Raw genomic sequence first — 27,274 nt, 5'->3', positions numbered from 1 at the left:
AAGGCGCACGCGGCCCAAAGTGGAGAAAAGGGTCACGTGGTTAAAGTGGCACAAAGGCGCACTCACGGCGACTGGGAAATCCAAAGGCCCACACCAGGTACGAACTTTCATTGTTCACGGTCGGCGAGCCGCAAAGTAATCGTCAGAAGCCTCGGTGCACACACACCACAGATACGTCTGAACGCGGTGGAAACGGTTGACGAAGCAAGGAAAGTATGCTCGACGCGCGAAGCGCACGAGTCAAAATGGCGGATGGCTCGTACTTGAGACGTAATCACACGACGATGGTTCCTCCGAATCCAACGCCAACCTGACACGCAGGTTTGATCTGTCACAGCGATAACAACTCTATCGCGGAATCCCTTTCCAGGAAACCCCAAAGTTCACTCGTGTCTCTTGCTCGACAACGGTCGATCCAGAACGCAAAGCAACCAGCTTCTTCTCCGACTTTTATCACCGCCTCCTCTTCCTCGCTCGGCGTTTTCCGGTCCACGATTTCCTGTCATTTTAAGTTAACCTTTTTAACTTTAGATCGCTGTTCCTGAATAATAAACCTTTTGAGAATAATAATAATACCTATTATCAGAAACATGTCAAGTGGGTGAAAACCCCAATAATGGAAGTTACGAATCCATAACACTTCTCCCCCCCCCCCCCCCCCCCCCCCCCACAAGAAAGAAAGTTTGAACACAGCGAAAACTTTCTTTGCCTGCAAACTCTTTAAACAAACAAAAATAAACTCACAAACCCAAATTACCAATTCCCGTGAGCAACAATTATCAACATCTCAAAAATAAAGCAACAAAACTTCACACAACCCACAGAGATTTCTAAAGTTAATTCACTCTGGACAAAGCATCAGGAACGACATTGTCCCTGCCCTTTACATGTTCAATTTCCAAGTTGAACTCCTGCAAAGCCAACTCCATCTCATCAACCTCGGATTTTTCACTTTTAGTTTCATTTGCATGAAGGTTAAGGGGTGGTGATCAAAAATCCCAAAGTCAAGCAAATCTACAGCACTTTTCCCCGGAGGCCGAGCTGAGAGCCAGGTTCCATGGTGGTTGGGTGGTGAGGCCTGGATATATTCACTACATGGACGCCTTTAGGAACGTGAAGTTCACGGTTAGTCCGTGTAGGAAAGTTCACTACAGGGACGCCTTTAGGAACGTGGAGTTCACGGTTAATCCGTGTAGGAAAGTTCACTACCTGGACGCCTTTAGGAACGTGGCGTTCACGGTTGATCCGTGTCGGAATCTTTGCTCGGCTGCTCCGCACATTCAGTGCTTCAACTCTTTCTAACTTTCCTAACAATCACGGTTGGACCACTTGTCACTGTAGTCACATGAATAGCGGTCTCCTTCTTGGCCCCTGCTCTGATAATCCTTCCTTTGGGAGCTGCCATAACTTTGGAAGCCTCCATAATAATATTGATTGCGGCCACCACCACTACTCCGTGGTCCTCCTCTGTAGCCCCTTCGCCGCCTACGGCCTGCCTTCTCTACGGCTATTGTCCGACCCTCCAAATCCTTACCATTCCAATTCTTCTCTGCCTCTTTGGCGTCCTTTGTGCTTTCAAACGTGACAAAGCCAAACTCTCTTGACTTGTGCGTTTCCCTGTATTTTACCAACCGCACTTACAAAAGCGGTCCATATTTGCTGAAGACAGAGGTCAAAACTTCTTCCTTCGTTTTGAAGTTCAGTCCACCTACAAATAACTTGCTACATTTGTCGCCATCCCTAACTGGTGTGGTGTTATTTTCCCTACTGGGCTTTTTAACAACCATCGGGTTACCATAAACTTGACCACCGGCCAAATCATTCCCGATAACAACAGATACTCCCTCTGCAGGAAGAGTGGCTTGTAAACCTACGGTGACTGGTCCTGACACCAAATCGGACTCAAAATGGTTGACATGAAGTGGAGCACTAACACAGCCACCAATCCCCTGTAAACGAACACCATCACCAGTTGCCGTCTCTTCTGACAATGGCAAGATGCCTTCAAGCATTAAAGATTGATGTGCTCCTGTGTCCCTCAATGCCCTAACAGGTCTCCGGTTAGTCGAGGCTCCATCCAGTGACACAAACCCCTCTGAAATAAATGGTTGGTAACCCTTTTGAGGGCGATTTCTCACATTTGCCATTGCATTCGGAGTGGTACTAGTCTGACTCCGCTCCTGATTTTCCCTTTTCAGGGCATAACATTGGGACATCACATGTCCAGGTTTCTTGCAAAAAGCGCAAGTAGGCCCGGAGGAAAAACTTGTGGTCTGCCTCGGGCCCCCCGGAGGATACGCCTGCCTTGGAACTGTTGTCTTCTGATTTCTCGAAGTCGTATCAGAGTGGTCCTCACAGTCATCTCGAGGCCGCCCCCATGAATTTTCGTTCTCCGCCCCTGAGGTACCATAGCTCCCCTGGCTAGGTCTCGGCGAGAAGTTAGGCTTGTGGAACCCCCTCCTGTGGGTTAAGGCATAGTCACCCGCCATGGTTGCTGCCTCATACAACTTTGGTACTTTCCTTTCCTCTAGGTGCACTTTAATGTCCTCGTGGACACACTGCTGGAATTCCTCCACCAGGATCAATTGTCGCAATAATTCGAAGTCTTTCCCAACCCCTTTTGAATCACACCACCTTTCAAACATGGTTTCTTTCATTCTGGCAAACTCCACACGGGTCTCACTCTCCCTCTTCCTGGCATTCCGGAATTTTTGCCGGTAAGCTTCCGGGACCAATTCATAGGCCTTGAGAATGTTTTTCTTCAAAATCTCATGATCTGCACATTGGTCAATCGGTAAAGCCGAATAAATATCTTGAGCTTTACCCACCAGAACACTATGCACTAAATATGGTCCAGGACTCATCAAGCCAGTTTAGCAGTTGAACCACATTCTCAAAGTGTGAAAGAAAAATTGGCTACCTCCTTTTCATTGAAGGGTGGAACCAGCCTCACATGTCTGCCAACATCCCAGGTGTTCTGACTAGGTGTCGAACCAGTCAGCATGGATGGTACTCTCATTAACCCCGTTCTCTCATTAACTCCAGCTCCTTGACTTTAATTTCCTGCTGACGTGCCATTTCACGGTCCTTGAACTCCCTTTCAGCTTTTCTCTCCTCTGCTTCGAGTTCCCTTGCAGCTCTCCTTTCCTCTGCTTTTTTTTCTCTTCTAACCTTTCCTGGAGTTCTCGTTCCTGTGCTGCTCTTTTTTCCTGGAGTTCTCTTTCCACTCTCCTTTCTTCTGCTTGTTTCTCTTCTAACCTTTCCTGGAGTTCTTGTTCCTGTGCTGCTCTTTTCCCCTGGAGTTCTCTTTCCACTCTCCTTTCTTCTGCTTGTTTCTCTTCTAACCTTTCCTGGAGTTCTCTTTCTGTTCTGCTCTTTCCTTTTCTGCTTTCCTTTCCTCTGCTTTTAACCTTTCCTGGAGTTCTCTTTCCTGTGTTGCTCTTTTTCCTCGCTCTGCAATTGCATCTCCATTTTTTGGAGCTCCACATTTTCTTGTTCCTCGGGTAACCAATCCCAGGTTACCTCTTCCCATGCTCCTAATCCCACCATAGATTGTATCGCCACTGTCTGCATCACTGCCTTCTTCATATTAGTTCGCACCTCCAAGCTAAAATGTTTGGCCAATTTCAAGAGGTCCGATTTTACGAACGCTCTGAACTGTGCTTCACTAGGGGTCACTGCAAACTTCTCTGCATCAAACTCCATGGTGACTATTGTTAACACCTGTTAACCTTCACACAATAAATTTTAAAAAAACAAAATATTATTTTTATTTATTAATTTTTTTGGGGAAAAATTTGGGCATGTTGGAACAAGTTCCAAATTTGGGAATTCTGGGAATGTTAGGGAATTCTTTCCCGGACTAAATTTAAGGAATTTTATATCCCGGACGCAGACCCAATTTCGAGCCCACGAGTCAATTGGACGAGCCCCCAATTTCTGTTACGTGTTCCTCCCCGACCTCCTGGTCTCGGTATACCTCCGAACCCCGGGAGGAATCACGGCAGAAAAATATTGTTACAGACACGACTTTGATGTTAAGGTGGGCCGAGCGGAATGGCCGTCGTGTCCGCACAAATTACCCGATTGTACCCGAACGTTGACGAAGCCGCGCCACGCTGGCTCAATAAGGAAAAAGAAGACACACGGCTGGGATAAATGACCTACGACACCAAGGGTACAGTTCTCAAGAGGTTATATTTACAAGATTGCGGAAGGTTTAGACTACAGGGACAAGAGGGACAGCACAGAAAGGTGGGCACTTAGACACGGGCTTATCTATTCCCAGACAGAGGACAGATAAACAGGACAAAAACGGACTCACACAGGGTTTGATGGCAAGGAAAGCGGGTGGCGATCGCTCCAGGTGCACCTGGGCTCAGGGGCAGAATCAACACGGTTCGGTCCGGTCCAAAGATGCGGGGAGGTCACAGCGCTCGGAGGTAACGTTCTTTCACAGGCGGGTTCTCTTCCTCTCAGCGATCGCAGGCAACGTTCTTTCTCCAGCTGGGGGCGCATCTGACGTCACATCCGGCGCGGGGCCGCGTATATCCGGCGGGGAGTGACACGCCCTCGGCTCGTTAGCGCCGCCCCAGATGGAATCGGTCCGCCCTTCTGATTGGGTGCGGGGGGTTACCAGGCTCCGCCCTTGAGGAGGAGCTGACAGCCAGCCCCTCCGTGGTAACCCCGTGGAGCGCGTGGTCAATGGCGCTAATCGAGCCGGTGTGAGGACGCATCCTCCCCCGCGCCGCCGCCATCTCCTCTGTTGTTGTTGTAATTGTTGGGGAAGAAGATGGAAGGAGGTATGGGAAAGGTCCTAAACTCACTACTGATGCCATATAATCACATTCTGGTGCAACGAAGAGTCATAATTAATGGAAACGAGGCCTTAACTGACATAGACTAAGAATAACTAGCAAGATGTCCGAAAGTTGTCTACGTGTGGTGCGGTGGACCTGGGTGCGACATTTAATGGGGGGATGAAGGGGAAGATCGGCTCTAATGGGTGTTGTTTACATGCAATGGGACTAGGGAATGGGGGATTAGGGAAAGTTGGGGAGTATTGGAGAAAATAGGGGAATATTTACAAGCGGATATGGAGGCCAAATTCCATATTCGCAACATTGCACCCTTCTCTACCCTCGGGGCGTCCCGACCCGATAAATTTTTACCTACTTTAGTGTGGCACGCAATGTAGTTCCCTCTACTATTAACTCTACCCTGAGTGCGACAGTTTTATAGATATTCACAAATGAGTAAATATGTCCCCCTGCGACGTTGCACCCTTCTCCTCTCAGAAACACACCCACAGGATAACCGAATCCGGAAAGAATTCTCAAACTAAACATACAGCCGGTAGGGAGCATTATTTACAAGATTACGCTGATATCTACACTACGATCCAGGACCTGTCTTTGGAGGAACACATGCAGATGTTATGCATAGAGAGAGCGCGCTTGCCAACATCGATACACCAACCCACGAGTGCTCTGTGGCCGACGGCCTTTAATAACGTGCAGAGCACCCTTCCCGAGCATCAAAAGCACCACCCCACCACCAATCGGTGCAGTCACCATTGTTCATTGGAATAAAAATAAATTCGACAACCCCTAACCCTGCAGGTGTCTCTTGCTCTTCTTGTGGTGCACTTGGTGTTAACTAAAAGTGGTTCACCTGTATGGCATAGGTGCCACGTTGACCCATAGGTCCATCCATGGGTGGTGCTTGGCCGCAAGAACTGCGGTCCATGGTGGGTGGCCACAAACATTGCGGTCCATATGGTGTATCGATCCCAGCAGCAAGCAGCGAAAGTGCAGGCCCACAACTGCGTCGCCAGCACCTCTCTCTCCTCTCTCTCTACCCCAAAGCCAGATCCTCGGAGGTGGGAGACAAAAGAAGCAGACAAGTGAGTAAGGTGGTAAGGGCGCAAAAGTGCACGCAATGTAAGGTGATGCACACTGGGGGCACATGGGAACCAGGTGAGACAGGTACGTTCCTATCGTACGCCCCCCGCCACCAGGTAACCTACATGGCCCCTCCCTTACCCCTTACTGTATCAACAAAACACAACACTACCCATAAACATCTACTTTACAAATCAATCAACAACTGTCCCTACTGTCTTCCCCGTTCCTCCCATAAACCAAATTCGTCTTCTCTCCCTCCTAACCAATCAAATTTGCCATTTTCAACTCTCATCAAAATTTGCCATCTCCAACTGAACATCAAAATTTGCCATTACCAATTCATCATCAGTCCCTCCTAGGGAGGGAGAGATGGAATCACCCCAATGTCTCATCCACGTCGTGATGCGTCTCACAAATCCACACAGCAATTCATCTCCTGCAACAAAACAAAGAAAACACAGGTGTGGAGTCATCATCATCACCACAGGTAAGTGGCTGCGTATGGTGCGACAGGTTCATCAATCCTAACTATTTCCTAAATGACTTTAACAACTTTACACTACCCGGGGTCTTTCTCCGGCCAAACCATTGGCCCTCTTACACTATGGGTTCTAAAAAACCAATTCCCATTGGCCAAACTGTGGTGCTCTTCAATTTGGGGTCTCACTCCCCCGATTCATCTCCCGGTGCCCTCGCACAATTTCTGGGCCGTGACGTGTAGCTCTCCCAGCAGGTCTACCCACCTGCACACCTCCACCACTGCAGTTGCCTCCGAGCTTACCTGCTCCTTACCCTACCTATCTACCTGGGGAAGGCCCTCTGGCGCTCTCCCCACTCGGTGCCCTCTCTGGCACTGGGCTACCCGGGTCCGTCCTCTGGATCCTCGGGCCCCATCCACAACTACCGGCTCCCAGAGCCCACCTGCGGCCTCACCTGGCCGACATCCTCCCAGTGGTGGAGTGCCCAACCAACTACACACACTAACAGGCTACACGCCCAGCCATTTCCACAACACTAATGCACCCATCCAAACATCATTCTTCCAACCGCACCACAGATGCCAATATCCAACCACAATTTACCTGTACCCTCTACCTAACACTTACACTACCCGCCCCGGGTACTCGTGAAAGGGGTCCACTCTTCCCCCATCCACACCTTCGCACCATGCACACCACTCCGTACCACTTACTCCATGTACTCCACACACCTGTACTTGCACACCTGTGCTCTCACACCTGGTGCCGCCTGCACCCTTCTCTCCCCAAGCGCATTCGCGCTGATCCCCAACACTCACTACTCATACACTGCTCCACACTGCTCCACACAGCATCATCTCATCTAACTACTCCCCTCTGAAACCTGCGCTTCCCAGTCGTCCCTTTAAAACTATTGCGCTCCCACGTCATTATAATCCACCCTAAACTACCTGCGTCCCCACTACAGGTATCAGTCACTAACTAACCTTAACGTTACCTAATGTCAATCTCTAGATCCCTATCAATATAACCTAACCCACCCGGGCTAGTTTTCACCGCCATACACCCCATAATCTATTGCGCATTTGCCCCACTATGGGAAGAGTGGCAGGGATGCCACCCTTACCCACCGGGCCCCTCGCTCACTACTAATTTTGCACATCAAATTTCAACAAATCAAAAATTTGCCACTCACTACCCATCATCTGCTAATCTTTACTGCCAATCCCTTTGCCAATCATCAACTTTTGTTTTTCTCTAATTTTGGGGCCAAAACACTAACCTCATCACACAGTCTTCTCACTAATGCCTCTCGGTGCGCCAATTCCTGTCCAAAGCCCGGCTTCGTAGAGCCGAGCAATGAACGCGGGTCGTTTTGTGCCAGCGGCTGGACGCGTCCGGCACTCGGTGCAGGGACGGAGGCTTACCCGGGCCGAGATCCCACGCACCCCCTCGGCGTGGAGCCATCCAATGTCCCGATCTCGACCTGCCGGCACGTCTCAACAGAAAGTGGTCGCCATGACGACCCTTCCTATCGGGCTGCCCGACGCGCACCGAGGGCCCGATTCGGCTATAAGTCGTTCTAACCTCTAACCCGGTTACCGTCGATGCCTCCTCACCTGCACGCTTACACGCATACGCTACCCCTTTCGTGCTCACACCTCCAGCTGTTCCCATGCTCCTCGTACCTTTCCTTACACACCCAGGTACTCTCATTCCACTCACAGCCTTGGTCACACACCTGACCACCGAACACTTTGGCACACACTCGTTGGTCATACACCTCACCAACACACCTCTTCGCGCCCCCTCCTCGGTCACCTCCTCTGTGACAATCACAGGTGTGCCCTCACTCGCACACCCAACCACGTGCCTCACTACCAATTCCAGCGTGCATTCCCACTCACGCTCTACCATTCCAGGTGTGCATCCTTCCATTCCAGATGTCCATCCTCGCTCACCTGTCACAACCAACTCACGCTCCTTGTCACTCTCACTACTCTCACCTCCACTCTTGACAGCGCACTCACCCTTACTCTTGACAGCGCATTCTTTCCTCATGCACCTGTCCGTTACACACCTTTCTCGCGCACACTCTCCCGTCACACCCTCTGTAACACTCACCACAGGTGTGCATTCTTCCTTGCCTTTGACAGCGCACTCTTTCCCCATGCACCTGTCCGTCACACACCTTTCTCGCGCACACTCTCCCGTTACACCCTCTGTAACACTTACCACACCGCGCTTCCATGTGCTCCCTCGCACACGCGCTACGACCGACTCACTCTCGCCAGCACCCTCACTCCTTGGCACGCACTTTTTCCTCACACACCCCAGAGTCGGACTTTCTCGCACACCTCCTTTTTCGCACACCAGACCTGTCGCACACTTCACCAATGTCCTCTCATGAACACCCGGGTCCATCTCGACCCCCAAACTTATTAAATCCCCTGGCGCATCATACGCACGACCATACTGGTCACCACCTACACCGGGTCCTCTTCCTCTTCGCTTCTCCTCCATCACCTGCGAATCCCTCATCCGGTCAATGAGCACATCATCACGATCCAAACACAGACTTTGGACCAATTCCTTTATCTCCGCTTTTATCTCTTTCTTATCCCCTCTCCGTCGCTTCTTAATTTCGCTCACCCCTTCTTCCACTTCTTCTAATTTCTGCTTCACCTCCTTTATTCCCCGGTACGTCTCCTCAAGCTCGTCCTCTAAGGCTACCTTGACCGTTTCCATGTGCGTCCTCACCTGCCGGTCCTTCGTCTCCATTACCTCTATCACCTCGTCCAACCTCGTTGTCAGTCCCTCACGTACCATCTGACATTCCCTCTTCGTCGCTACCAAGTCATCTTTTAGTTCTTTCTGTGTCGCCTTTAACCCTCCTATTACCGCTGTGTTCTTCTTTACCTGGTCCGTTAGTTCTTTTTGTCCCTCCGTCAGCTGTTCCACCTCCTGCGTCAGGTCCTCTATGCCCCCTTGTAACTTTACAGTCCCCTTTCTCACCTCCTTCTCCATGCGCTCCTTACAGTGCCTCACCTCCTCGCGCACTCCTCCGACCTCCTCACTCACTCCTCTTCTGATCTCCTCTCCCATTACTTGCATCTCCTGCCCAGATGCCACCCTCATCTGCTCCATTTCCTCCCTGTGAGCATCCAGTTTGGTTTCTACCCCCATTCTGACCCCCTCTATCTGCTGCCCCATTTGTTTAACTTCCCTTTCCGCTTGGTCCCTCATGTCCCTCAATTTGCCTTCCATTCTGTTCTCTAACCCCATTAACCCTTTTTTCACCTCTTTTATCCCGTTGTCTAACCCCCCAATTTGATTCCCTAGTCGCTCCCCCATTTCCCCCATTTTGCCCCCCATTTCCCCCATTTTTCCCCCCATTTCCTCCCTCAATTTCTCGCTATTGGACCCCATTTGGCCCTCCAATCGCTCACTATCAGCCCTCATTCCCACCATTTGTTCCATAAGGGCCCTCATTTGCAGGAGGAAAAGGTTCGAATCCACCAGGGGCGCTGCCGCGGGCGTGGACGCCGTGGCCACCTCGTGCGTGACAACGCTATTTTGCGACCCTGCCGCCCTCACTGCTTCGCTCTCCTCCTGTCCCTCATGTCCCTCAATTTGGTCCTGGACCGACCCTGCTTCACTCTCCCCTACCGGACCCCAGCCGTCTTGATCCGCCATAGCGCGACTTTCAAAATTCGAGTTTCGTAACACAAATCCAAATTTTGCTGTTATAATTTCGTCGAGCGCAGTAACCGCGGGACCGCGCTCCGGATCGATTTTGTCGAGCGCAGTACGCGCTCCGAATCGATTTTCCCTCCCAAAATTTGGGCCTAACTAATTTAGTCCCGGGTCCGAATCTCACTCCTCGACACCAATTGTTACAGACACGACTTTGATGTTAAGGTGGGCCGAGCGGAATGGCCGTCGTGTCCGCACAAATTACCCGATTGTACCCGAACGTTGACGAAGCCGCGCCACGCTGGCTCAATAAGGAAAAAGAAGACACACGGCTGGGATAAATGACCTACGACACCAAGGGTACAGTTCTCAAGAGGTTATATTTACAAGATTGCGGAAGGTTTAGACTACAGGGACAAGAGGGACAGCACAGAAAGGTGGGCACTTAGACACGGGCTTATCTATTCCCAGACAGACGACAGATAAACAGGACAAAAACGGACTCACACAGGGTTTGATGGCAAGGAAAGCGGGTGGCGATCGCTCCAGGTGCACCTGGGCTCAGGGGCAGAATCAACACGGTTCGGTCCGGTCCAAAGATGCGGGGAGGTCACAGCGCTCGGAGGTAACGTTCTTTCACAGGCGGGTTCTCTTCCTCTCAGCGATCGCAGGCAACGTTCTTTCTCCAGCTGGGGGCGCATCTGACGTCACATCCGGCGCGGGGCCGCGTATATCCGGCGGGGAGTGACACGCCCTCGGCTCGTTAGCGCCGCCCCAGATGGAATCGGTCCGCCCTTCTGATTGGGTGCGGGGGGTTACCAGGCTCCGCCCTTGAGGAGGAGCTGACAGCCAGCCCCTCCGTGGTAACCCCGTGGAGCGCGTGGTCAATGGCGCTAATCGAGCCGGTGTGAGGACGCATCCTCCCCCGCGCCGCCGCCATCTCCTCTGTTGTTGTTGTAATTGTTGGGGAAGAAGATGGAAGGAGGTATGGGAAAGGTCCTAAACTCACTACTGATGCCATATAATCACATTCTGGTGCAACGAAGAGTCATAATTAATGGAAACGAGGCCTTAACTGACATAGACTAAGAATAACTAGCAAGATGTCCGAAAGTTGTCTACGTGTGGTGCGGTGGACCTGGGTGCGACATTTAATGGGGGGATGAAGGGGAAGATCGGCTCTAATAGGTGTTGTTTACATGCAATGGGACTAGGGAATGGGGGATTAGGGAAAGTTGGGGAGTATTGGAGAAAATAGGGGAATATTTACAAGCGGATATGGAGGCCAAATTCCATATTCGCAACAATATATATTACCGTGTCGAAATCAAAAAGGAAACAACACCAATGATTATGAACAAACCAATAATATATTATAAATCACACAGGAATAACATTACCACAAATGACAATGAAGAGTGCACTCTCTATTCCATCAGCTAGCATGCATAAAGTAACTCACAGTGTTCCAAGTGAGTGGAAAGAACCTTCCCCAATGTGTCTATATTCCCTTCTTCGAGCTCAGAGTTGGTCCCTCCAGTGATCAACGGAACGATGTCGACTCTAAACCAGAATCTCGTTCCGAGGGCAGGCACAGACACGCCGCCCAAAACGGCACCAAGGCACGCGCGGCCCAAAGTGGAGAAAAGGGTCACATGGTTAAAGTGGCACAAAGGCGCACTCACGGCGACTGGGAAATCCAAAGGCCCCCACCAGGTACGAACTTTCACTGTTCACGGTCGGCGAGCCGCAAAGTAATCGTCAGAAGCCTCGGTGCACACACACACCACAGATACATCTGATTGCGGTGGAAACGGTTGACGAAGCAAGGAAAGCTTGCTCGACGCGCGAAGCGCACGAGTCAAAATGGTGGACGGCTCGTACTTGAGACTTAATCACACGACGATGGTTCCTCCGAATCCAACGCCAACCTGACACGCAGGTCTGATCAGTCACAGCGATAATAACTCTATCGCGGAATCCCTTTCCAGGAAACCCCAAAGTTCACTCGTGTCTCTTGCTCGACAACGGTCGATCCAGAACGCAAAGCAACCAGCTTCTTCTCCGACTTTTCTCACCGCCTCCCCTTCCTCGCTCGTCGTTTTCCGGTCCACGATTTCCTGTATCATTTTAAGTTAACCTTTTAAACTTTAGATAGCTGTTCCTGAATAATAAACCTTTTGAGAATAACAATAATACCTAATATCAGAAACATGTCAAGTGGGTGAAAACCCCAATAACGGAAGTTATGAATCCGTAACAATGAGACAATTGCAGTGAGAGGAAAATAAAAAACATGTTTTATATGTCCGTGTGTATTAAACATGAGGAACAACTGTGACCCTGAACGTGACATGATGCTGATGTCGTTTTCGTAAATTATACCAACACATCAATTTCAGACTGGGAGAGCATCCATGTGGTACTCAGGTCTTTGAAGACAGATATTTTTGGTCACAAATACCTGGATTTAGAGTGGCCGATCCAGCTTACGCCCTTATTATGGGCTCTTCAGGATAACGGTATCCCAAATCAATATGTGTGGTGAACAAGCTGGATACGTTTACCGTTTAACTGGATATGTGATCAAATTGCATATGATTATGACTCACAAAATATTCCAAACTGAGTGAAGAAAATAACATGTATAACCTTTCTGTGATTAACATGAGCTTTGTATCCCTGGCAGGTCATTGGTGAAATGGAGAGCTTCTTGGAATGGCTCCAATCACAAGGACTGAGAGCAGAAACAGCCCAAGCAGTGATCGATAAGCTTGGAATTGAGAATCAGAAGGTTATTCGAGCTTGTACTGAGTCGGATCCATTGCGGGACGAGCTCCTCTCTCTCGCCAAAGAGAAATTTCAATTTGCAATGTATGCTGACTTCTGTAAATTTATGAATTCTTTTTCGAAGCCGCAATATGTCCAGATTGCAGGTTCTTCCCTTTTGGGAAGCATTTTCGTCAACTTGGAGAATGTTATTCGGGAACTTTCCAGTTTCTGTGAAAAGATTTTCGGATCCCAAAATGTGCATCTGGACCACGATTCTGGTTTCTGTGGAATCGGGCTCGGTGATTTCTGCAGTCTCCAATTTCAGGATGATGGATCAACACCCAAATCTGGTAGGTGACGTATTTTTATGCCTCCATCGATCAAGTCAAAGGTTAAAGTCTGTAATATGTCTGTAACTTGAGAATGGCTAAAGTGATCCAATTTAAAGTTGTTACAAACATGCATAATTATGTTAGGATTAACTGATTAGATTTTGGGGTCCCAAGGTCAAAGAACAGAGGTCATGTCAGGTAAAAATGTGATTACTTGAGAACAGCTGAGTTTATTTATAACAAACTTCGTACAAGTCTGCCGTGAAGTAGTCTCCTGCGATGAAGCTAACTCCGAGGGCCTTTCACTCATGGTCTTTCTGTCTTCTACCGACTCCTCTCCGGCCTTGCTCCCCCAGCTCTCTCTGTGCTCTGTCCCCCAAATATTCCTACAGGTCGCACAAGATCTGCCAGCAACCCTCTTATGGTTAAACTGCCAAAATCTGGGCTCTCTGCTCACCTTCACTCTTTCATTCCCCTTTTCCCCCACTTCTGGAACAAACTCCCCCACTCCCTTCAATCCCACTCCTCCCTCCAGGTCTTTAAAACAGCTGTTCACCACCATCTCTTATCTTCCCCCATCCAAAACCTTGATCTTTTCTGCCCGTGCTAATTCACCCCAGATTCACTTTTTCGAAATTCCAACTTCTTTCCTGGAAGTCCTTGCAGTGGCCAGATGTTTTTTCCTCTCCCACATCCCCCCAAGCCCTCTCCCTCCCACAGTTCTCTCGATGTCCCTGCTCTCAAATGTTGTGTTTGTGTCCTTCCCCCTCTCTCCCCATCTTGTCTACCGCTCCCCTTATTTTGTGTTTTTTGTGTCGGTTTGACTTTTTGTGTGATTAATGTTCGCTCTTTCACGAGCCTCGATCTTGCATACAAAAAAAAGAAAGATAAAAGTATTATAATGATGTAATGATGTGGGCAGATGCATATCGGTCGATGTCGTGACGTCGAAGAGTGTCATTCTTGTTTAAATGTAACACAGCATGTCAATAAGTAACCTTTATTGATTCACGAGTTATCAAACAGTGACCACTATATTCGTCATGGGTGTATGTGTGTCTCTGTGTCTGTGTGTCTGTCTGCAGCATAACTACCCGATGATATCATCCGATCTTGATGAAACTTTGGTGGGAGGTTGATATCATGATCTAGTTGTGTCCTGCCTAGAGTGGGCGTATTGCGCCCATTGTGGGCGGAGCAACGCCCGAAAAATGTCTTTTTGGGGGGTAATCGAGTTCAAGCTACATCTTCTCCGAGGGAGTTGGTGGAATCTGACGGGGGTTTTGGTATTTGGTGAGGCCAATGTCATGTGTCTCGCCCCATTCTAGCTCGATTTTTCATTTTTGAACCAAGGACACAAAATTTAGAAAAGTCGATTTTTTGATGGTTTTATTACATTGTTCGCTTATTACATTTTGCATTCGCATTGTTACATTTTATTAGAGGGTGAAATGTCGTACATGATCTTATATTATCACATGCATCATGAAATACAAGTTTTCCAACAAATTTCAGAATCTTCGACCTTTGATGGTCACAAAGGTCACATTTTCAAAGTTGTCGGAATCGAACCAAATTTTCGGTATTGTGTAGCTAACTAACCTCATAACTGATTTTACATTATTTTCTATCATTTAAAGGTCAGTGACCTTCGTTTTGAACATTTGAAGGTCACAAAGGTCAAATTTTCAAAGTTGTCGGAATCGAACCGAATTTTCGATATCAAACCGAAGAATACCGCTCGCTCGTGAACCATCGTCGTCTCCTGACTTGTGTTCTGATTATTATTTTTATTTTTTAGCTCTGCCACCAAAGGTGTACGGAGGTTGTTTTCACCCCTATCTCTCTGTTTGCTTCTTGTCAAAAAGCATTTTTTGACCAGTATATTGATCACTCCGGTTTGTGTGTTTGTCTGTCCGCTCACGTATACTTGCCGTCAGGTCACAATTTTAAATCGTTCTTCACGAAACTGCACCAAATGGTAGAGTTGGTGGTCCGACAGAAACCGATTTATTTTTGAGGTCAAAGGTCAAAAGTCAACAAAGGCCAAAGATCAACCACTTTTTTTCAAATTTCTGAAGTCCTCAATTGTCATCTGATTGACTTGAAATTTGAATGGGATATGCACATCAGCTGACTGAATTCGACCTCCATCTATTTTCAAGGTCAACATCGGGCAAAGGTCAACAACCTTTACAAACCTCTAAAATCTTCAATTTTCATCTGATTTACTTGAATTTGCATATTATTTTAATGTCAGCTTGCTGAATTCAACCACCAACTATTTTTGAGATCAGTGTAGGCCAAAATGTCAAAATAGGCCAGATTTCTAAAATTTTCAATTTTCATCCGATTAACGTAAAATTTGAAGTCGATTCGCATATCAGGTCACTGAATTCAACCACCAATTTATTTTTGACGTCAAAAAGATACTCCACCGAATGTATTATTAGAGACATGCACACACAACAGGCATTTTAAGGCCATTTTCCCTGCTGTAGCAGGGGTTTGCCTTTCGGGCCCCATGACAATCTTCTCCAACAGTTGTTTTTGTTGTGGAGAGGATTCTTGAGAAAGTATATGGAGGGTTTTCCAGACGGTGCTTTCGGAGAGACATGGTGAGGGGGTGAGATTTGTCATGATTGAACGACATGCGAGAGGATTTTCCAGAGCATCGGATAGACGATAGATCATTAATTAAGACCAGAAAAAGCACAGGGCCCAGAACACTGTCTTGAGGAATAGAAGGGGAACAAACGCCAGAAACAGATTTGACCAGACACCTGCAGGATTTGGAGGAAGGCGACAGGTTTGACAGTTCAGTCTTGAGAGTAGAGAGCCGGATACTTTATCTCTTGCCAAGTGTCGCTCTGTGAGTGATTTTTCGCTCATATGACTCATTTTTCACTCTGCAAGTGATTGTTTGTTTGTCTGTGAACAAGATATCTGAAAAAATTGTGGACGGATTTGGACGACATTTGACAGAGAGGTAGCGTATGTGACAAGGATGAAATGATTAGATTTTGGGGAGATCCGAATCCGGATCCGGCTTGTAGAATTTTAAAAGTGATTCTTCACCATTTGAAGATGGGGCCAAAACCGATATACAGCACGATATCTCAAAATGTTATGGACGGATTTGGACTAAACTTGGTGGACAGGTTGGGTGTGTGACATGGACGAATCGATTCGATTTGGGTGAAGATCTGAATATGGTTTCGGATAAGAGAAATATATTATTTTTAAGTGATTCTTCACTCTTGAGAGATCAGGTGAAAAGCGATATTTTATAATATTTTAAACATGATATTTTAAAAAGTTGTGGATGAGTTATGGCAAAACTTGGGGGATGAATTGTTTTGGCGACAAGAACAAACCGATTGGATTTTCGTTCATGTCCGAATCCAGATCCAGCCTATCAGTGGGATACAAAACATAAACTGTTCAGCCTGGCGGACGTGCAATGCATTCAGAAAGTATTCAGACCCCTTCACTTTTTCACATTTTGTTATGTTGCAGCCTTATACTGAAATCGTTCAAATGCATTTTTCCCCTCATCAATCTACACTCAATACCTCATCATGACAAAGAGAAAACAGGATTTTAGAAAGTTTTGCAAATTTATTAAAAAGAAAAAACTGAAATATCACATTGACATAACTATTCAGACCCTTTGCGATGACACCTTAAATTTAGCTCAGGTGCCTCCCATTTCTCTTGATCATCTTTGAGATGTCTGTACACCTTGATTGGAGTCCACCTGTGGTAAATTCAATTGATTGGACATGATTTGGAAAGGCACACACCTGTCTATACAAGGTCTCACAGCTTTTTTCTTTTTTTTTCTTTTTTGTATACAAGATCGAGGCTCGTGAAAGAGCTAACATTAATCACACAAAAAGTCAAACCGACACATAAAACACAAAAATAAGGGGAGCGGTAGACAAGTTGGGGAGAGAGGAGGAAGGACACAAACACAACATTTGAGAGCAGGGACATCGGGAGAAATGTGGGAGGGGGAGGGCTTGGGGGGAGGTGGGAGAGGCATAAAACACATAAACACTGCAAGGACTTCCTGGAAAGTTGGAATTTCAAATAAAGTGTATCTGGGGTGAATTAGCAGGAGTAGAAGAGATCAAGGTTTTGGATGGGGGAAGATAAGAGATGGTGGTGAACAGGAGGGAGGAGTGGGATTGAAGGGAGTGGGGGAGTTTGTTCCAGAGGCGGGAGAAAAGGGGAATGAAAAAGTGAAGGTGAGCAGAGAGCCTAGATTTTGGCAGTTTAACCAAAAGAGGGTTGCAGGCAGATCTTGTGCGACCTGAAGGAACATTGGGGGGACAGAGCACGGAGAGAGCTGGGGGAGCAAGGCTGGAGAGGAGTCGGTAGAAGACAGAAAGACCACCAACCTGCCTGCGGTGAGTGAGTGGAAGGCCCTCGGAGTTAGCTTCATCGCAGGAGATTCCAATGATTCTGAAAGCTTTGGTTTCAACAGCATGAAGCCGAGCTAGGTGTGAGGCCAGGAGCACCGGCCCAGAGGGGGGAGGGGGGGGGAACAGTATTCCATTGAGCTGCGGATGAAAGCCTTGTATGTGGTGAGGAGCTCAGGTGTGCCAAGGAAGGACTTCGCACGACGGAGGATGCCCAGTCGGCGACTGGCTTTCGAGGCCAGCTTGGAAATGTGGTTTTCCCAAGAAAGATCATGGCAGATAGTGAGGCCCAAAAGCTTGAGCGACAGAACTTCTTGGAGAGGATTTTTGAGAAAGTGGATGGGACGGTTTTCCAGTCGGTCTTTTCGGAGAGACATATGTGAGAGTGTGAGATTTGTCGGGGATTGAAAGACATGTTCCACTTGTTTGACCTGTCTTTGATTTCTGCAGAGAGTGAGGAGGCTGCAGACTGCCGATCTGAGGGATGAGGAATGGAGCGGCAGATAGTGGAGTCATCAGCAAAGAGACAGAGAGGATTTTCCAGAGGGTCAGAGAGATCATTGATGAAGACCAGAAATAGCACAGGGCCCAGAACACTGCCTTGGGGAACTCCAGCCAGAACAGGAAGGGGAGATTAGAGAAATCCATTCAGGGCCACACAATGCCTACGACCAGAGAGGAAGTCCGCAAGCCATGAATGGAGATTTCCACAGATACCATAGGAGGAGTGATTGGTGAGCAGAGCTGGGTGCCAGACCGTATCGAAGGTACATGATATGTCAAGTGAGACAGCTCTGATTTCCTGTTTGGCATTGAGGACCTCCATCCATTGCTGAGACAACAGAAGCAACATGTCCAGAGTAGAATGACCTGGTCTGAATCCAAATTGATGATCAGAGATCAAGCCATTGGATAAGAGGAAGGATTTGATATCCGAAGCAATGATGGATTCCATGACTTTGCTGATAATTGGAAGCAGGCTGATTGGTCTGTAGTTGCAAGCATCTTTTTTTGCACATTTTTTGTTTAAAGCGGTAAAGTTTGCTGATTTCCAAGTTGCTGGCAGATGACCTTGAGCAAAAGAGAGGGTGAAAAGAACAGAGAGAGGGTGAGATGGAGCGGCAGAGCAGGATTTTAGGACCCGTGGGCTGATGCCGTCTGGTCCATTTGCAGAATCAGAGTCGAGGTTTGACAAAAACTTCTCCACCTTGTCAGGAGAGAAGGACACAGAGTCCAGGAGCAGTTGGGTTCGACTGGGTAATGTGGGAACAGAGAGAGAGAGAGAGAGAGATGGGTTTGGAACACAAGATTTTGAAGCAAACACAGAGTTGAGGCATTCGGCTTTGTCACGTGCGGTGTCAACTGTGTAGCCATTTGAGGTGAGGGAGGGGACGGAGGGGGAACAAACACCAGAAACGGATTTGACCAGACGCCACCAGGATTTGGAGGAAGGAGACAGGTTTGAGAGTTCAATCTTGAGTGTGGAGAGATAGTGCTTCCTGGCACTCCTGAGGGTAGACACACCCTTGTTCCGAGCTTGGTGGAAGAACTGAGATTGCCTTTTTTTTTTTCTTTTTTTTTTTTGGATACTGAATCGAGGCTCGTGAAAGAGCTAACATTTATTTCACAAACAAATCAACCAGACAAACAAAATATATAAAAAGAGGGAGTGGAAGACAAGATGGGGAGAGAAGGGGAAGCACACAAACACAACATTTGAGAGCAGGGAGAAGTGTGGGGGGGAGAGGGCTTGGGGGGAGGAGGCTTGGGATGGGGGGTGGGGGGAGAGGTATAAAACACAAGGGGACCAACGACTTCCAGGACAGAAGTTGGTATTTCAAAAAAAAGTGTAGGATTTTGGGTGAAATTAGTGGGGGTAGAAAAGATCAAGGTTTTGGATGGGGGAAGATAAAAGATGGTGGTGAACAGCTGTTTTAAAGACCTGGAGGGTGGAGTGGGATTGAAGAGAGTGAGGGAGTTTGTTCCAGAGGTGGGAGAAAAGAGGAATGAAGGAGTGAAGGTGAGCAGAAAGTCTTGATTTTGGCAGTTTTACCATGAGAGGGTTGCAGGCAGATCTTGTGCGACCTGTAGGAATATTTGGGGGACAGAGCCCAGAGAGAGCTGGGGGGGCAAGGCCAGAGAGGAGTCGGTAGAAGACGGAAAGACCACCAACCTGCCTGCGGTGAGTGAGTGAAAGGCCCTTGGAGTTAGCTTCATCGCGGGAGATTCCAATGATTCTGAACGCTTTGGTTTCAACAGCGTGAAGACGAGCTAGGTGTGGTTCAGTTGGATTTGCCTTCCAAGAGGCAAAGGCAAGTTGTTTCAGGGCAACTGCCTCACCACAAGATTCAGTGTACCATGGATGGGAGGAAGGGTAAGACAACTGAAGATGAGATGGGATAAATCTGTGCATGAGAGAGAGCAGTTTGCTTTGGAAGAATTACCAGGAAGAATTGATGTCAGAGGCAGTGGAGATGGGAGCCCAGTCCAGATGATTGATGGCTGCTTGCAGACCGTGCCAGTCAGCCTGAGTGAAATGCCAGACTCGTCGGCGCTGAGGAGGCTCTCTGAGAATGGCCAGAGAGATGTCCACTTTAACAAGCACATGATCAGAAGAACCGATTGGAGCAGAAGAAGAGCAGCAGACATTTGCAGGGAAGTTTGTCATCACCAAGTCCAGAAGAGAAGATACTCCATTGATTGCGATCCGGGTCGGGAAATTGACAGATTGTGTCATTAGTGTCAATCCCAGTGAGTCACAGAAGTCCTTTGCTGAGGTGCCATGGCTGGTGAGAGAGGAACCCACACCCAGCCAGCTGGCATGATGACAGTTGAAGTCACGCCACATATGAGGAATAGAGAGTTTGGATGAGTTTGTAGAAGTTGGTCCATGTTGTCCGACAGCGAAATGTAAATGGAGTTATCACTGTTTGGAGGACGGTACAGAACACATATGAACAAAAGGTGGGAGCGGAGAGGAAGCCGTAGCCAGAGGTACTCCTGGGGGTGGGGTGGAGAGAGGGCAGTGCAAGGAGATTGAGGAAGAGAGTTTTTGATAAAGATAGCCACCCCACCACCAGGACGAGGCTCAGGTCTATCATTCCGGAGGAGGAAGTAACCAGGAAGAGATATTAAGGAATCAGAGACATCTTGAAGGAGGAAAGTTTCTGTTAAGCAGATCAAGTCTGGATTGTCAGAAGCAACCTGAATGGAGAGATCAATCAGGTTTGAGCGAAGGCCCCAGATGTTTGAGGTCCATACCGTTAATGAGGAGAGAGGGGGAGCATCGGGTGCAGGACAGGGGAGGGGATGGGTAGGGTCAGATGAAGGATGAGAGGGGTAGGGAGGGAGAGCAGTTGATAGTGTGTCAGAGATTACAGAAGAGTTTCAAGAAAGGGAAGGATGAGGAGGACGAAAGGTTTGATGATGGTGGGATGAGGCACAGTGAAGGGTTGTTTGAAGAGGGGCAGAGGAAAGTAGGTTGGGGGAGGTGGAGGTATGAGATAGAAGGGAGATGAAGTGGGGAGGAGGCAGCTTTGAGAAGGAGGTGGGAGGAGGGAGAATTTGGGAGGGATGGTTGGGGTGGAGATTTGAAGGGGAGGGGTTGGGGGGAGAGTTTTGCATGGGAGGGGCAAGGGGGGAGTTTAGGAGGGGTAAGGGCAAGGGAGGAGTTTAGGAGGGGTAAGGGCAAGGGGGGAGTTTAGGAGGGGTAAGGGCAAGGGGGGAGTTTAGGAGGGGAAGGGCAAGGGGGGAGTTTAGGAAGAGAAGGGCAAGGGGGGAGTTCAGGAGGGGAGGGGCAAGGGGGGAGATTTGGAGGGGAGGGGCAAGGGGGGAGTTTAGGAGGGGATGGGCAAGGGGGGAGTTTAGGAGGGGATGGGCAAGGGGGGAGTTTCGGAGGGAAGGGGGGTGTTTAGGAGGGGAGGGGCAAGGGGGGAGTTTCGGAGGGGAGGGGCAAGGGGGGAGTTTAGGAGGGGAGGGGCAAGGGGGAGTTTTGGAGGGGAGGGGAAAGGGGGGAGTTTTGGAGGGGAGGGGAAAGGGGGGAGTTTTGGAGGGGAGGGGCAAGGGGGAGATTTGGAGGGGAGGGGCAAGAGAGTTTAGAAAGTGGATGATTAATGAAAGACGAACATTTTAACAAATTGGGTTTATTGTGATTTTCAAGTTGGCGATCCGTTTAAGAACGATGGAGGAGGGGTAGAATGAATGAGAATTTAGAGCACGTCGTGAGAAAGAATTATAAGAGATTGAATATTTTTTTGAAATGGAATGAGTTGAAGAGGAAATTGAAAGGAGCCTTTTATATACAGACTTGGCATTTAATATGGAATATTTTTTTTGTGGGGGAGAACTTACTTTTCAAGATGACTTAGAACCAAAAGTTAATTGGAATTATGTTGAAATTTTTCTAGATTTTGTTAATGTGACCTTTAAAAGAAACAAAAACCACATTTGATATTTTGAAGCAAATAAATTGATCCTTGAAACTGATGAAAACTGATATCGAACTCAATTCACGGACAGTACTGTGTTAAACTTCTGTACGTTTTCCAGAAGTACCTCTTTATTTTGCACATTAGCCAAAAAAAAATTCAACAAAAACAAAAGCTAAATTATGACTGGGATTACGGACAGTAAAATTACAGTTCAGTACTTCGTGTAACCCCCACGAGCATTCATGAGAGCATGTACATGTCGAGGCATGCTGTTCACGAGATTTGCCAAGGTTTGGACAGGAATCGCTTGCCATGCAGTGACAATAGTCTGCTGCAATTCACGCACAGAGGTAGGCTGCTGGTCCAAGTTGTCGATTTGACGCGTTAATTCTGCCCACAAGTTCTCTATCGGATTCATATCCGGGGACACGGCAGGCCACTCCATATGCTCTACACCACGGTCAGCAAGAAAGTGTTGGATCATGCGAGCACGATGAGGTCGTGCATTGTCATCTTGGAAGACAAAGTTTCCTCGAAAGGCTGCACGAGCAAATGGAAGCAATGTTTCTTCCAGAATGACCCTGTGCTTGAACTGGTTCAGGTTTCCATTCAGAACAACCATGTCAGTTTTGCCCCCTGCATGAAAAGCAGCCCAAATGGTCACCCTACCACCTCCAGCTTGGACTCTTGGCACTATACAATCTTCATTGTAGGCTTCATGCACTTATCTGCGCACTCGGACGTGGCCATCTTGACGATAGACCAGAAATCTAGACTCGTCACTGAAGATCACGTGATTCCAGTGTCCTGGCTGCCAGTGACGGTGCTCTCTGGCCCACTGCAATTGGCGCTGGCTGTGTTGTCTGGTCAGGCGTGGCTTTCTCAGGGGGGGACGCCTGGCACGATAGCCTGCTTGAACCAGTCGTTGGTTGACTAGCCTTCTGGATACAGGCACATTTGTCAGTTGCTGCCACTCAGCCCTAAGCTGATTAGCTGACTTGGTACGGCCATTGCAGACTAACCGGTGCAGCTGGTGATCATCTCTCCTTGTGGTTCTGCGTGGACGTCCTGGCCTCGGTATTGGAGTAGGGACACCCCTCTGAGCATTTCGTTTCAGGATCTTTGACACCTGACCTTGAGTAATGCCATACTGCCGAGCAATAGCACGCTGTTTCATGCCAGAATTTCGTAAAGCCACCACTCCATGACAATCAGCACTGTCAAGTTGACGGACCATTTCCAGAGGAAGCGGCAATAACTTTTGTCGATGTGCAGCAGTTGTTTTCCACTAATACAAAACGCAACAACCCTTTCTTACCCGATTGTGAAGCCAATCGTCAAATGTACCTGTCCTTACATTTTGTCACGCCAGCTGTGATATAATCCTGTTATTGACTTCTTGCTGCGAAAGACAATCAGTGACATGGTTCTTTCAACAAAGACATCACCAAAGGGTAAGAGAAACTCACCAGATTGATATACTGAGTTCAGAAAGTAAACCCAAGTCAAGAAAAAAAAAAAATTCCATATTAAATGCCAAGTCTGTAGGAAGAAAAACAGTGTGTTGTAATAAACCACTGAATAAAACACTGCAGGGGAAAGTTTCAACATATGTAAACAGAACCATGAAGAACAGTCTTGTATCCACAAAAATACCAAAGGGGAAAGGGAGCCGAGAGAGACAACCATGAGTCACTTGAACAGGGCAAAAGGTGGAAGGCAAGGGGATAATGGGGGCGGGGCGAACAGCACACGTGGACAGAGGCGCACAATGGGACAAAAGCACACGAGAAAGGGAAACAAAAGTTTTTTGTTTTTTTTGGGGGGGGGGGGCAGTGGGGGTTACAACGTTAGACAAAGAGTTGATGTTCGTGGAAGGTTGGGGGAGAAGGGGAAATCTAAAAACCTAGCAATAACAGCGAAGGAAGGAACAAACTTCGACGGGGGACTGGGGAAGCCTGAGGCAAGGCCGCAACATGCACGGCAAACAAAAGATTAATTTATGAAAGATAAACACCAAGAAACTTCCAAGGGGCACACGATAGGTTCACACACCGAATGATAAATACAGTTTCGACAAAATACAATTGTGAACAATGACTTAACTTTGAAAACGTGGAGATCGTGCACAGCTTCGAAAATCCGTGACGTCGTCTCTAAAATGTCGCGAGATCTCCCCCTGACAATGCATATCAGAGCAAAAACCAAGCCATGAGGTCGAAGGAACTGCCTGCAGAGCTCAGAGACAGGATTGTGTCGAGGCACAGATTTGGGGAAGCCCACCTAAAAAAATTTGCATTGAAGGTTCCCAAGAGCACAGTGGCCTCCGTAATTCTTAAATGGAAGAAGTTTGGAACAACCAGGACTCTTCCTAGAGCTGGCCGCCCAGCCAAACTGAGCAATCGGGGGAGAAGGGCCTTGGCAAGAGAGGTGACCAAGAACCCGATGGTCACTCTGGCTGAGCTCCAGAGATCCTGTGTGGAGATTGGAGGAACTTCCAGAAGGACAACCATCACTGCAACACTCCACCGATCTGGGCTTTATGGCAGAGTGGCCAGACGGAAGCCTCTCCTCGGTGAAAGACACATGAAAGCCCGCTTGGAGTTTGCAAAAAAGCACCTAAAGGACTCTCAAACTGTGAGAAACAAGATTTTGTGGTCTGATGAAACCAAGATTGAACTGTGTGGCTTCAATGCTAAGCGTCATGTCTGGAGGAAACCAGGCGCCGCTCATCACCTGCCCAATACCATCCCAACGGTGAAGCATGGTGGTGGCAGCATCATGCCGTGGGGGTGTTTTTCAGCAGCAGGGACTGGTGGACTGTTCAGGGTTGAGGGAACAATGAACGGAGCAAAGTACAGAGATATCCTTAATGAAAACCTAAAACAGAGCGCTCAGCACCTCAGACTGGGCCGAAGGTTCACCTTCCAACAGGACAATGACCCGAAGCACACAGCCAAGACACAGCTTCTTTTTTTTTTTTACGCACGAAAAATAAAGGTCGGATACTTTTTGAACACAGTAGTATATATATATATATATTTGAAGGTGAGGTGAAGCAGATCTGAGAAAGAAGGAGAAAGGTTGGAGTGTTGTGAATTATTCTTGAATTGGAAAGGAGAAAAAAAAAATTGGCTGGAGAGGAACAAGATATGTTGGAAAGAAATGGGGAAGGGCGAGACCACACTTGGTCGCGTGAGGGAGCGGGGCACTGCGTGGAGAGGACATTATTATGATGATTACTATTATATATATTTTTTGTATTTATGACATGAAACAAAGGGTAAGAGGTTCGTGGAAAGTATGAGGTGAAGGGAAAAAAAGACAATACAGTGAAAAAACGAACGTGAATAAACAAAAGACTGATGAGGACAGTGGGCAGGCCTTGAGGGAAAGTGCGCGGGCCTCCAAAACACAAGACGAAAATCCGATTAATACACAAATTTGCACCAATTACAAAACAGGTTCGACCTTGAAGCACACAGTAAACGTACACACAGTAAAATAAACGAGAAATTCGACAAAAACGACCGGGAGAAAATTTATCTGTGTTTATCAGGAGAATCACAGACGACACAACGTCACCCGAGGAACCGGAAGCAGAATTCCCCGGAATTTTTGCAGGACAATCCCCAGGATTCAAAGACAAAAACAAGTCAAGACGAGAATGGCACTCGGTAGAGCACATACAGTGCATTCAGAAATTATTCACACCCCTTCACTTTTTTCACATTTTGTTATGTTGCAGCCTTATGCTGAACTCATTTAAATTCATTTTTTCTCTCATCAATCTGCACTCAATACCCCATAATGACAAAGAGAAAACAGGATTTTCGAAAGTTTTGCCAATTTATTAAAAAGAAAAAACTGAAATATCACATTGACAAAAGTATTCAGACCCTTAACTCAGCACTTACTTGAAGCACCTTTGGCAGCGATTACAGCCTTGAGTCTTCTTGGGCATGACGTGACAAGCTTTGCACACCGGGATTTCGGGATTTTCTGCCATTCTTATCTGCAGATCCTCTCAAGCTCTGTCAGGTTGGAAGGGGACCGTTGGTGGACAGCCATTTTCAGGTGTCTCCAGAGATGTTCGATTGGGTTCAAGTCAAGGCTCTGGCTGGGTCACTCAATGACCTTCACAGAGTTGTCCCTAAGCCACTCCTGCGTCATCATATGGCATCATCATATGGCATCATCGTCATCATCATATGGCATCATCATCATATGGCATCAGCATCATCATACGGCATCATCATCATCATCATATGGCATCATCATCATCATATGACATCATCATCATCATATGACATCATCATATGGCAGCATCATCATATGGCATCATCATCATCATATGGCATCATCATCTTATGGCATCATCATCATCATCATCATATGGCTTCATCATCATCATATGGCATCATCATCATCCTCATATGACATCATCAGCATCATCATCATATGGCATCATCATCATCATATGGCATCATCATCATCATCATATGGCATCATCGTCATCATCATCATATGGCATCATCATCATCATATGGCATTATCATCATCATCATCATATGGCACCACCATCATCATCATCATCATATGGCACCATCATCATCATCATCATCATATGGCATCATCATCATATGGCATCATCATCATCATCATATGGCATCATCATATGGCATCATATGGCATCATCATCATCAACATCATATGGCATCATCATCATCATCATCATCATCATATGGCAGCATCATCATCATCATCATATGGCATCATCATCATCATATGGCATCATCATCATCATCATATGGCATCTGTAGCGAGTTCGTGCAGCCAGATCCCCTGCAGTTTCCACAAGCTGGAGTACACTCAATGTTATTTTTCTTGCATGTGCATCTCAGGGTGCTGCAGTCAGCCTGACAGTTGCACCTGATCACCTGCAGCAGTTTATCAGGAGCAGGAGCTAGGGCTGTCTGGAATGGCACAAGCCCCTCGTCACACTCCTGCCAACCCCACTCAGTCGGACGAAGTCCATCTGCCGATCCCTTCCATTCTTGAACTTGCAGGTACACACGCAGGCTGTGGTACATTGCTGCTCCTGCTGTTGGTGGCAACATCTGTGGTTGAACGGGAGATGAGCTTGAAGCCACCTTCTCACAGAAGCGCTAATGACGGAGGAAGTCCAAGATGTCAGTGGGTTTTCCATTGTAGAGGATCACCAATGCATTT

General features: G+C 47.7%; 1 protein-coding gene across 4 annotated transcripts in view; it reads left to right on the top strand.

Moving 5' to 3' along the window:
* The window catches only part of LOC137427865 (uncharacterized), a 51,025-nt gene that overhangs the window by 4,776 nt on the left and 18,975 nt on the right, over positions 1-27,274 (top strand). For 3 of the 4 annotated variants that reach the window (XM_068117644.2, XM_078777691.1, XM_068117643.2), the window contains exon 2: positions 12,771-13,203. In XM_068117644.2, the coding sequence (XP_067973745.2) occupies positions 12,783-13,203 (421 nt within the window). In that variant the 5' untranslated portion in view covers positions 12,771-12,782. Of the gene's footprint in view, positions 1-12,770; positions 13,204-27,274 lie in introns of those variants that run through there. The other variant, XM_068117647.2, reaches the window with a different exon arrangement.

The sequence above is a fragment of the Myxine glutinosa genome, chromosome 5, assembly GCF_964187855.1.
Source record: "Myxine glutinosa chromosome 5, kmMyxGlut1.1, whole genome shotgun sequence".
In the NCBI taxonomy this organism is placed as follows: domain Eukaryota; kingdom Metazoa; phylum Chordata; class Myxini; order Myxiniformes; family Myxinidae; genus Myxine; species Myxine glutinosa.
Note: the sequence above shows the minus strand (reverse complement) of the source record. Positions and strands in the feature narration are given on the sequence as shown.